This window comes from Ambystoma mexicanum, chromosome 10 (assembly GCF_040938575.1).
Source record: "Ambystoma mexicanum isolate Mex_15411 chromosome 10, UKY_AmexF1_1, whole genome shotgun sequence".
Taxonomy (NCBI): domain Eukaryota; kingdom Metazoa; phylum Chordata; class Amphibia; order Caudata; family Ambystomatidae; genus Ambystoma; species Ambystoma mexicanum.
In genome coordinates, this window is record NC_090932.1 from 1,467,342,103 (window position 1) to 1,467,354,944 (window position 12,842).

At 42.8% G+C, this 12,842-nt stretch overlaps 1 protein-coding gene across 3 annotated transcripts in view; it reads left to right on the forward strand.

The window, feature by feature from the left end:
* The window catches only part of VPS29 (VPS29 retromer complex component), a 133,408-nt gene that overhangs the window by 82,359 nt on the left and 38,207 nt on the right, over positions 1–12,842 (forward strand). For 2 of the 3 annotated variants that reach the window (XM_069619548.1, XM_069619547.1), the window contains exons 2-3: positions 1,364–1,555; positions 5,794–6,029. In XM_069619548.1, coding sequence (XP_069475649.1) covers positions 1,364–1,555; positions 5,794–6,029 — 428 coding nt within the window. Of the gene's footprint in view, positions 1–786; positions 937–1,363; positions 1,556–5,793; positions 6,030–12,842 lie in introns of those variants that run through there. The other variant, XM_069619546.1, reaches the window with a different exon arrangement.

Consider the following 12,842-nt stretch of genomic DNA (forward strand, 5'->3'; position numbering starts at 1 on the left):
ATCCATTCTCAATGTTCTCCACAACAGTCCGAATTCTTAACATGGTCTTGTTTCGTGTTTATCCACAGGATTCCCATTTTGATTTCATAAATTACTATGTTTATCCAATCAAGGCAGATTTATCAGTTGGTACCACACAAGATCTGCACATAGAGAAATGGGTTGCTTTCTTTCACTACAAATATGTATTTAAAACCCCTGCCATGGTCACAGTTCAATATCTGTCTGTAGACCTCTTGCTCTTTTTCAATCAATTTAAACCAAAGCAGTTCCTACCTGCAGGTTTTAATCTCCTATTTACCCATGTGACAACTGCTATATATTTTAGGGGATATGCTTGTATGTTTCAGATCTACTAACAACGTTTCCAGCATTCATTAACCTCCTCTCCTCACAGCTTCAGTTTTGAAACCCACCTGACCAACCGGAACTGGATTACATTTTCTTCAAGTTTCCTGAATACCCCTTAGGTGTTGCCCTATTTCATATGGAATGCATGTGGTGTTCCGAATGCATTAGCATTGATATTTGTCCTGCATCTTCTCAGTCGTGTACAGCCATATTACTATGTTGGGGAAATGGATGAGATGGTCAACTAAAGGGAGTGGTCCAATATTTACCCCTACTTCATTAAGTCTTTCATTCAATCTCCTTTTCCTATCTCTATGTTGTCTCTGAACCTAGTTATTGTTCTATCGCCAGACATGGGTACTTCATATATAGGTAAACAATAAACAGGAAATGGTTCTGATTGGAAGACCATGAAAACGTCCGTACCTAGCAGTGCCTGTTCCAACACCAGAAAGGGGTGGCCTCCTTAGTGGGGTACATCAGTACTCTGTATGGAGAACATGGATGGCTGCTGAAGATGATTTGCCACAAAGTTCCCATCACAGGACCTCAGGAAATGTTTCCGGTCCTGGGAATATCAAGTGGGTATGTGCAGGAGCTGTTTTTTCCTATGGGAGTCATTTATTACAGTAGGGTTCAGCATAGATCCCAAATATTTAGCAAGCAAGGTTTTGGCTTTCTCAAAGAGGTTTGGGGCTATTTTTTGATGATGGTGGAATAGAAGTAATGATGATGACTTGTCTCTGGTGGTAAATAATCTAGTGCGTGAGTAAGTTCAACCTAAGAAGCTCCAATTATTTAATCTTCATGTAATACCATGACTATTGATTTAAACAACCTGTGCATTTTGATAGTGTTGTTATTGCGCCTTTAACACTTGTGCTCATGAGGATTTCACTTGAGATGTTTGTTGTACAGTTTGTGTTGCTTCTTTATGGAATGTTTCTTATCTTTGTTTTTGCTAATTAATCATTTTGTCTAACCTATTTTTCTGTGTCTTTCACCTGCTAAGTTGGTACTAGTATTAGGAGACCTTCACATTCCACATCGCTGCAACAGCCTGCCAGCAAAGTTTAAGAAACTGTTGGTCCCTGGCAAGATTCAGCACATCCTGTGCACCGGAAACCTCTGTACTAAGGAGAGCTATGACTATCTTAAGACGCTGGCTGGAGACGTACATATCGTCAGAGGGGACTTTGATGAGGTGCTTAGACTTGCTATATGTTCATTTGTTTGCGGTCTTTTCAATTTAAAATGTAATCGTGAATTAATGCTAAATGTCCTACTAATAATCCCCTCCCCGATCAATATATTGAATTTATCCCAGCATTCAATGGAACTCAAATATTTTATTCTGAGATCTATGGTACTTGTCGAGGGGCTGTTTATTATTTTTCATTGCCATGCGAATGGATGAATTGGTCTGCTTGCAATCTGTGCAGAGACTCCCCAAAAACCCTTGTAAACGCTGGCAAACATGGTGCACAGGTCAGGTATAAAGAAGCAGATTGTATGCTCCTCCCACAAACATAATGACCAAAAATGCCCCGCACATTATGGTGACTGGAACAGACTATAGCTTATGTTTTTAGGTTTAAGGCCAATATTGATGATCGTGAAACATAAGGGATCCCCTTAATGTTGGGTTCTTGGGTGGAACAAAATACAATTACCTCATTCTCTTACTTTTTATCGACTTATACTGCATTCATTGCTAAAGCAAATCCTCCTGACTCATTTCTAGCAGCAAATCTTATTCCATGTATTTGTTATTTCTTTTCCATTCTAATTTTTACATTAATTGCAAATTCACATATTTCTTTTTCATTGACATTGCTTTTTTCATTTTTTTTCTTCTTCTTTTTTCATACACCCCCTGACATGGTCTTATTTTCCAAATCAGCCGGGCTGCATACACTAACAGATTTTCATTAATCCTAATGTGAATTCTATTTGCTGTTTTCACAGCCAGAATTACCTAAATCACCTGGTGAAGTGAATCATATCAAGTATGTTCATTAAATGAAAGTGTGGGCATGGTAACACCATTTGTACTTAGCTTCTCGAGCCTTTTCCAAATTTTTCTGAGACAGTAAAGGCATTTATGAACTGTACTTTACAAAATGTAGCTGCTTAATTGTGTCAAAGGTGGATGTCCATGCCTCGCCCACTAATTATGCGGGTCCACTCTGAGGCAGAAATTCCTAGAGGCAATTAATACGTGTCAGGGGATCTATTGTGAATAGAAGAAAGATCCAGTAGTTTACTGTTGTGATTCACTTGGGACACACGCCTGAGTAATGGCAATAAGACACTTTTTCAAAAGAATGCAATAGGACTAGTGTCTTGTTTTTCCTTAACCAATTCAGTTGTTCTTTTCTATGAACTTATTAGTTGGATGGTTACAGTATTGGGCATTTTCAGCAGGTATAAGGTGCAACCTGTTGGGATTGAAAAAAGACTACCAATAATTTTGACTTTTCTGTAGGCATGGGATATGCATTTTCCATGCACTACCATACTGGGGCAACCAGGCCATAAAATGTCAACGGCTCGCAAATTGTATTAGTACCTTAGCCAATTATGCCAGTGACTGTTCAAGAGCCAGAGCCATAATTGTTGTTTGCCAATGAGTCAGTGCAAGGAACAGATGCAGAGACACACGAATTGCGTATAGATCGAGTGCCTGAAGGCGTTTTTGCTTACACAGTTTTTGTTACAACGTGAGCGGTTCTATAGCTGCAATTAAGCCATTACTCTTCACAGGACTGATAAGAAATAATCTTGTCATGCCCCTAAAAGTCCAGAGCTGACATAAAAAGATGCCACGTTTTGGGCAGTGAAGGTTGTTTATTGAATAGTAAGGGCCATGCGACTAACATGCATGGCCATGGGGGTGTAAAAAGCCTAACGAAATCCACAGGCTAGGTGTCCCTCCTCACATTCTTTCTCTCCTGTCTTTACTTACAGTGCCAACTAATAAGCAAAACAAAAAAGATGCCGACATAGTGATGCATTTGATTTGTGGGTCAACTTTAGTTGATTTCAGTTGGCGCATAAGATATACCCAAAGTAGTATAAACTGCATTTTGCTGCTGTTTCCATTGCTCTTTTCGGAATTAGTTAGTGATATGAGTTTGCAAGTATGGACAGCTAGGCTAAATTGGGGATTTAAAGACGTTTTTATGAAATCCATTTTGAAAGAACCCAAAATACAATAAAGCTTTATCGGTTTATGTCAAAAGAAGCTAACAAGGCAACGATAGAAAGTGAATACATGCGACTCATCAAGTTTTAATTCATCCTCTGACCATAAGAAAGAGGCACCAAGTGTTTAAAAGTAGTGATTACGATACATGCATGGGCGAAACCAATTCTAGTGGCGAAGCTAGTGAGGCCACCTGTGAAAGGGAAGCAAGTCCGCAGCAAGACCATGTTTATGAACACTAACTTAATCAGCAAAGTATTTGAGAAATCTGCATAATAAGTGAGTGCTAGTTGAGCTATCACTGGGTGATCTAGTGATTCACATTTCAAAAGCCAGGCGATACTGCGCTGAGGTTCTCGCCATCAGTAAATAAAAAGCTGTGAGGAACCTCTGCATATTATCGCTAATGCTAATGGAGTTAGCAGTGCTACATTATGTTGGTGGTGAGCCCCATGCTAGTTTGCCCCCCCCCTCACTCCCTGTATCACCGGCTCTGAAAGCTGATTCAGGATTAGAGAGCGGACGGGAAGGACAACAAGCAAAGCAGTCTGATTTTTCTTTTTTTAGACCAGGTCTATAATTTGGCAGATTATTTAGGGGCGTGGATTTGGGGTTTAGATTGTGAGGGGGCGTAGTGGGATTGGTCCATGCGGAAAGGATTCCCATGTCTCTTCCGCAGTGGTCACGGGGTACATGGCCCTTCTCGTGTCTGCGTCCTTTCCACCAAGCGAATCAAGGGACCACCACATGGAAAGGCTAGAGTAAGTGTAAAAATGGGCTGAGTTGCCTATTTTAGTGCTTGGCTAGATAGGGTGGATTTGGTTATTTTGATCTCACTGCACCTGGCCTTTATTTCCCAACTTAAATAGTTGGTCGTAATTATTCTGTATATCTCACAGACTTGTTCGTAGTTTTCTACATCTGATTGGCCACACTCCAATCTTCCCAAAGTAGTCACACTGTATTGGATATAGTTGAATAGATGGAAAGGTGTGCTCCCTGCCATCATGTAAAAGGAACTCATTGAAGATGCATTTCTTCCAGCCTTCCCGGGTTTTCACAAGGCTGGTACACAGTGCAGGCATCTTCCCTTTTTAATCTTTCCGCATTGACATCTTTTAGAATTAGAACTCCATGTCTGTCGCGTTCATACACCTACTTTTGCCGTATATCCCAAAAATGTTTTTTTACCAAGCATTGGGGAAAATTTGTATTTTACTTTGCAGTTTTCACACACATGTTTTTACAACTAAATTATTTGCAAGAGTACAGAACTGCAAATATATACCTAGATAGATAGTATAGCTCCGTTTTATTTAGAAGAGTACATTAGCAAACCCAGACTCCACGTTCTAATCTAATTGCCATTCAAGTATAGCTTAAAGCAGAAGTAAAAGATCCGGAGACAACCCATCCAATTCTGCTCCTAATTAAAGATGCAAACATTAAAAGTTCAAGACCATGTTAATGCTATTATTAATGTGAATGTAGAACAAAAATTTTACGAGCACTGATATTAATCCGGGAAAATTCTGCCCCAAGAGCTGAACCCCAATCCAGCAGTTGTGCATGTGATATGGTTTTTTCCAACCACAAATTAATGGACGGAAATAGTGCAATGTTCTTTGTAATTACAAAGTCAACTTCAATTAAAAAAAGACAGAAAATATACACGAGTAATAAGAAAATGCATAATTACATAACCTAGCCATATCAAAGAATGGCTTGCACAAGTAGAATTTCTTTATGCAAGCTATCAAATTCAACTGTCTTTCTTTTTCATTTCTCTAAAATATCTTGTGATTCACCTTACAAACAAATGTTACTTTCAGCATAATCCCATTGGAAGGTCATAAGAAAATCCACTGCAATGATAAAAGCACAAAGGAAAATGTAAAATTCAAATATCATGAAAATCAAAAAATGATAATGGCACTGTTACTAGAGTTGAACAAGGTTACATCAAGATAGAGCTTTCATTGTGGTTGGAGGTCCAGCAAAATTCAAGTTTGATTATCTCATGAGTTACTTGGGTGCGCTGATCAGAAAATGTGACTCTTTTCAGATATCCGTTCTTGAATGATAATGTCGAAATTAGAATGAAGATTATTTCAAATTCAACCAGGTCCCCCTGTGATGTGTTTGTTTTACCAAGCAACCTAACGTTCTGTTACCAACATCTGGACAATCTTGACAATTACATCTTGTGTTTTATTGTTTTGTTTTGATTTTAGAACCTGAATTACCCAGAGCAGAAAGTTGTAACCGTCGGGCAATTTAAAATTGGTTTGATCCACGGACACCAAGTTATTCCATGGGGCGATATGGCCAGCCTGGCATTGTTACAAAGGCAGCTGGATGTGGACATTCTTATTTCAGGGCACACACAAAAGTTTGAAGCATTTGAGCATGAAAATAAGTTCTACATAAACCCTGGATCAGCCACAGGTGCCTACAATGCTTTGGAAAGGTGAGTTTTGTAATATTAATCTGCAAACTTTTTATGGTCTTTTTATAAACCAGATACTGTGGATTCTCCATGGCCTGGCATGGGTGATGATGGTTTGTACATGAATTTCAGGAAATGACTTTGGTTTTTATGTCACACGGGTTGCTACATTGGCTGCTGCTTAAAGTTGCCTGTATTTCCATTAATCATTAGAAGCACTCTTGAGATTGGCACAGGACATCACATTCTGTTGGAATGGTTATAATGCTTTGATAACTTACCAGTAATCTACTCTTCCTTGCTAAGAGTTGACAGTGACACACACCAAAAGACAACCACCAAGACACTTAATACAAAAATTGGACTTTCCTATGGGAGAGTTTGAGGCATCTCTTTCCTGTAAACCTTAGTATCCCACAGTTTTCTTTTTTGATAATTTTACTTGATCTTCTGTGGCACAGATTCTGGCATTTTTCATGGCCGCCTAGTAGCAAGTCCTGTTACTAAGTCCTGTTACAGAAATGTGAGCGGGTGTTACTGGGAGAAGAGGCAAGATGCAAACATTGAAGTGTTGATCAGTGCAGGTCAGACAAAGTGTCTCCTGTGTGTTGATATGTTTCTAGGTGAGTTGTGGAGAGGTCACCGGGGCGGGGTGTACGTACCCAGAAGGGAACTCCAGTGTCGGTATCCAGCTCAGTTTGCTATGTTCTACCATTAGGGTGACTATGGTGGGAGAGGTATGGAGTTTGTATGGTGTTAAAATTGAGGCTATGAAAAGTGCAGTGCACCAAGTTGAACTTTCTCAACGCAACGACAATCAAATGGGATTTTTAGTGATCCTGGTTGTTGTTTTTATATATAAAACAATTATCAGAAACGCAAATGTCCACCAAATATTTGAAATTGTGTATTAACTTCAAACTTACATTGGTTCCATCGATTTTTGGTGTTGAGCAATTTCGTACATACATTTCTTCACTTCTTAGACTCTTGATATCGTCTATTTTATTGAGCTACCAGGAGCCTAATTTAAATGATAAATTTGGAAGTGCCAAAAAGATAAGAAATCAAGAAGGGCAAAAATCTATTGAATATCTCTAGTGTGACCTATAGAAATGGAATGAGAATACTGGGGGCTGGCATGCGTTTCCTCCTTTTGGTTAATCCTCTGTGCAGCTGGTACAAAGAAGAACATAGTTTCTGAATCTATCATTCTACCCTTAAATATCTTGTCAACTATCAGTGCGAGACCGTACACTGACCAACTTGCCAAAAAGCTTTTACAGTTAGTAGTTAACTCAGTCTATAACCATGGCCCCAAAAGGCAGCAGAGGAGGCAGTCTGCGACAATCCATAGTAGGTAATGAAAGTATCAAGGGTGCCTGGATAACAGCACAGCAGGTATCTAGTAGGCATGTGGCCGTAGAGGAAGAAATATCCCCTCGATATGACCCCCTTCTCTCTACCCCCTCCTGGGTGACCTGCCCTGAATTCCTGCAAGAAACTTGTGTTGCCTCATGTGTAAAGTGGTCTTATACAGCTAAACCCCTACCATTTTGGTAGCCTATTCTTAAAGAGAAGAGTGGTTTGGGAAGGTTAGTTGGAGTAGAGAGGGTTAGGGGAACTACGGGCTAGCAAGACAGTTTTTCTAGTTAATTTTCTAAGGGTAGAAAGTATCGGTTTCTACCCCAGGCTTCCATAACCAAATGTCTAGAAGGCAGTCAGTGGCATGGCTCTCAACTTGCGTTTAAGGTAAATCTGTACCTACTGCCAGAGATTCGTGGAATAAACGTTGTCCCGATCTAACTTGCAAGAATGCATCCCCACAAAGGAGGCATGACGATAGAACCATAGGGCCTGAAGGACGGTGACCATCTCAAGACCTGGCCCATTGGAAGGAACTGTGCCAATTGAGTAGTGCAAAGCTCCAAATTCGCCCAAACCTCTAGAAGAAGCCAAAAAGAAAGGGTTTTCCATCGGAACAATGACTCCTTCCACAAGGGCTCAAATGGCAGACAACCTCTAACCCATTGCCTCTCTCCCGGGCCTGAAGGACTAAGGGAAGATCTTGGGGAGTATATGGCTCCCACCGTGGAGGTCAAGTTAGGTGGAAGTCCATACAAAGATTGGGAGGCAATAACTACAACTTCTCTGCCCCCGGACCTGCTCAAGTTTCCCTAAACTTTAGCCAATTGGCCTCTCTGGTGTAAACGCCCATACCTAAGGAGCATCTGTGAACAAGGAAGTGTTAAATCAGAAATTAATGACGGCTCAGGGGATCCAATCACTCTTACCACACCCGGCACTGAATGAATTCCAATTTCTAAAGCATGCTTTAAGAGTCACTGGTATTTGGAGTTCCGTATTGCCTTTGAGAATGCCTCATGCAGACATAATAATAGAAGCCCCCTGTATTTAATTTCCAGACTATCAGATGGAAGCATGACAGAAATTGAACAGTCCACCTCATGGGGAATGGGTGGAAGGCTTGTGTATAGCCACGTTATAAATGCCATATCATATCTGCCACCATAGACCACGGACCGGGGAATTTGACATCCTTGACTCCTCACCCCTTTTTGGCGCAGAGTAGCCCTCTGGGCAGAGGCATAAGGGTGGGAAGGCATAAGGCAGATATCTGTGGCCATTCCAGGGACCTACATACCCCCACCACCTGCCTCCTCTTTGCAAGTTAGTCCAGAGATCTGAAGTGATCAATGAAAGGGCTTGCCACTTGCATCCCTGTCTCCCTCATACCCACCCTGATGAATTGGCTCCATAGAGTCAGATGGCCTTGGACCAGTAATGTCTATGCCCCCCTTCTCAGGTGTATTCTGTGGCACAGTGGTTAAGGGTTGGCATCCTTCTATATCAATGGCCACATGAACAGTATCTTCGGTCAGGACTTACCACGGGAGCCTTTGGAAAAAATACAGGAATTGCAACCTCCTCCCTGTTGTGGGAGTGAAGGTGTTCTTCCAATTACATATGTTGGCTTCATTGGCAGCCACCTGGTGAACGGGGGGCGCACTCTAGAATGCCTTGTTTGGTTCCTCTCCATCCCTGGTTTGTCCCCAAACAAAAAGGCAAACGCAGCACTGATCTGATCCATGGGTCAACTTTCTGTTCTGCTGCATTATCAAAGAACCTGCCGAAAAAGGAGTAGGGGCAGAAGAATAATTTGGTGCCAGTGGCTGTGCCCTTCTAGTGGGTGTGGTGACTGATGCAGGAACCCACACATTGAGCACCTGCTTCACCACAGCAGGCCCACTGGCACCCCAAAGATGAAGGAAAATGAGAGAAAATAACAGGACATTTAGCCCGTCAGAGAAACAGGATGGTGCTTCTTGTGTACCATCTAGAGTAGGAGAAGCCATTTTAAAAAAAAAGAAATTATTTTATTTAATTTGTGGGCATCGTGGAGCCTGCCTGTTGGTGCAGTTGACCCCCAAATCTTAGGCCTGGGATGAGGAGGAAGGACAAAGGGGTAAGTGAGGAATTCACCCATCTTTATTCAGACTCCTATTTATGTAATTATACGGCTCTATAGGAAGTATTTTCTCCACTTTCACATTGAAAGTGGTATTTCCTGCTTCAACCACCTCAAACCTTTTACCATTGAATGTCCACAGCCATCAACCAAGAAAGCAGCTGTCCAGAATATTAAGACATACATCTCCTTTAACGTCATACAATTGTCAGAATTTATGATCTTCACTTTTCCTGTTAAGACAGTAGCTTAAATGCAAGTTCTTATTTCTTCTGATTTCCTAAACCCGTGATACTGCTTCATTGTGCTTGGGGAGGATGATCATATCTCCACAGGAAGCCTTTTGAAACTTAGCTGGAAAATGTGTCATTGTTATATTTGTGCCCCTACGGGTCAAAATGGGTCTTTTCGTAGGTAGAAGGTGAATGGGTGCTGGGAATTCATTCACCTTCACTTCCTATTCCCCCTCTGGGCTTTATACTGGTGGCTTTCTCCAAATATGAACATGTGGGACTTACACCAGGTACATAAATAAATTGCTTTACTTTCTTTCCAGCAGGTGATCCAGTGGTGCTCCCATACATTACTTTCTTCCGATACGTCATAGTTACCATTTGAAAAATCTTTCTCTGCATATATGGATTTAAAATTGCCAAATGCATTCCTCCTCCTCCCTCTTTAACTTGATGAAACGGTTCTTTTGGGACCCTGAAGACTTTCTCCCATGTCCTGCATGCACAATTACATGGGTCTAGTCCAGGGTTCTTCAACCTTTGACTCTCCAGCTGTTTTGGACTACAATTACCATTGTCCCTTTTCATTGACTATGCTGACTAAGAATGATGGGAGTTGTAGTCCCAAAAAACTGGGAAAGCCAACAGGTGAATACACCTTGACTAGACCGATTTAGTAAATAAAGGTCCAACTCCAATACTACTCCCAGCATAATCCTTGAAAAGGGATCATGCAAATTAGTCCAAAACATCTGATGAGCCAAAGGTTGCAGACCTTTGGTGTAGTCAAAGGACTTGCAGACCACATAAGTAGATGCAGAAGTGCTGCCTTTCGCATGGGTGAGTGCCACAGCTGGCCAGCATTGAATAGTGTTTGGGATATTGCCACCATTCCTGTGCAGATAATTCATCTTAAATCTACTTTCCAGATGCTTGGATGAATACGTTTGTTTTGTTCCCTTTCAGCGCCTACTTGCAGAGCTCCTCATCCAAAAGGGAGATGACACTTAAGCAGAACTCTGTGTTGAACCTCTGCAATCACACCATCTTCTTTCCCACTGAGACTTGCAGCCCTTGGGTGAAGTGGATGTGGCCATCAATTCACTGCCTTTTCTTTTAGCCGAACACAATTTTAGAACTCAAACTTCTATGATTGACTAAGGACCTTTATAAAGCTTTTTGTTTCTTTGTCTACAATAACTCTTTGTTCCAGGGGATTGTGTCCTCCGACGTATTCCACATCTTTGACAGTAATAAACACAGCTGTGCTGCTTCGGAAAACTTTTTCGGCGTAGGCGTCCTGCGTCAATGACGTAGATACGTTGTCCCTCGAGGGCCTCCGTCGACGTCACCGGATGTTATATCTAGGACGCATGACGCCGGTAGCATCAGTTCCGTTTTTCCAAAATGTCCATCACGGACCCGCAAGATGTCTGCCTCTGGTGCCTCGGCGAAAGCCATGCCACTGATGACTGCCAGTCCCTGACTTCGAAGGCCTTGCGGGAGTCGAAGAAGAAGTAAACGGTAAGTAGGGTATCTAAAACCCATAACCCGAAATCTGCTGGACTTTCGACTGACGACTCGAGGGGCGACACTTCGCGTCGGCGCAAGTCTAGGGGGTTTCGGTCTCGGAGTGGGTACCGCCATTCCTCTGCCTCTTCTAGGCATTCTCATAAGCGTCGCCACTGGTTGCCTTCCCCGTCCTCGTCAGAGGAGTCCGTCAGACGGCGGGTGGCTTGACCCACCAAGCATTCATCGCCGGCGGAATGGGACGCATTCCGCCAGGAGATGATGGCGATTTTCAAATCGCAGGGCACTGTTCCATCCGCGCCTTCGAAAGAAGCCGCCAAGGAACGAGCTAGGGCCACCGCTCGCACGCCTTCGGGCTCGGGCGGTCGGCGCGATCATCGGGAGTCGTCGATGTCCCGATCGGACAAGGTTGATTGCCATAGCTGTGCCAGGTCCCGGTCCTCTACGCCATAGAGAACATCGGAGCCTGTGAGGCCTTCTAAGAAGGCATCGACACCGTCGGTGCCATGTCTGTCGAGGGACTTTCTCGATGCTCCGGCTCCGAGGATGTCATCAACGCCATCGGCGCCGAGGCCGTCAAAGGACACGCTCGGGGCTCCGGCCTCGAAGTGGTTGGCGCCTCGGTTGACGTCGACGGCAATTCCATCTGCGCCTTCGACACCTTTTGAGGAGACTTTACTGGAGGTGCCCCGGAGGGCTGTGGAATCTCAGAGGAAGGCCCTCAGTAAGTCAGTGAGGCCTGTCTTTGAGCCCTTCTCTGGTCAGAACCAAGTTGATTTTACAGAAACACTGCGCGCACACACAATATAAATTGCAGTTGGTATATGTTTATTTCCCAAGAAGGTAGCCTGACACGTGTTTCAAGCACTTGCTCTTCTACTGAGGCTACGGGTTAATGTACACTGGCAACAAGCCCATCAAATGAACAATAAGGCACAAATTAAATTTACTGGGATGGCGTAAGTGACCCTGCCACAACGGGGGGGGGGGGCAACCTTGTCCTCATATTGAGACAATTAGAGGCTTGCCTCATTTGTCAATATCGCACTGTCACACAAGGTCTCAATACAGACCACGAATTATCTGTATTTTTATGAGCAATTGCTTTCTCAATGTAACATTGTAACCTTGTCGCTAGACGGACAACTTTTTACTCATCGGTGGCCATCCATTTAGTATTTACTCCATATATACTTATCTATTGCTGTGACCAGCCCAACCGAGGCGGGAACCCCAGAGGCAGACGCATGGGGCATAATTTGGCCCCCTCCACCGCCATAGGTGATTTTTTAATCTAACCCTCAACATTGGCTATCCTTCACACCATCATCCATTTCCACATTTTCCCCAGGTTCTGTGTCATGTGTAGAAACCTGTTCATTCCACTCCTGGGCATTCCTCTCCTTCCCTCCCTTCCTCTCTTTTCGTTTCTAGTTTTCTCCTTCCTTAATTTCCGTCCTTTTTCGTAATTCAATCTCACCAATTGTAACTTTATTAATCCAGCATACGCAATTATTAGTTTGCCACATTCAGTGCGATTTAGCTGATTTCTACATTTGGGCCTCTGACCCTTGCATCGCC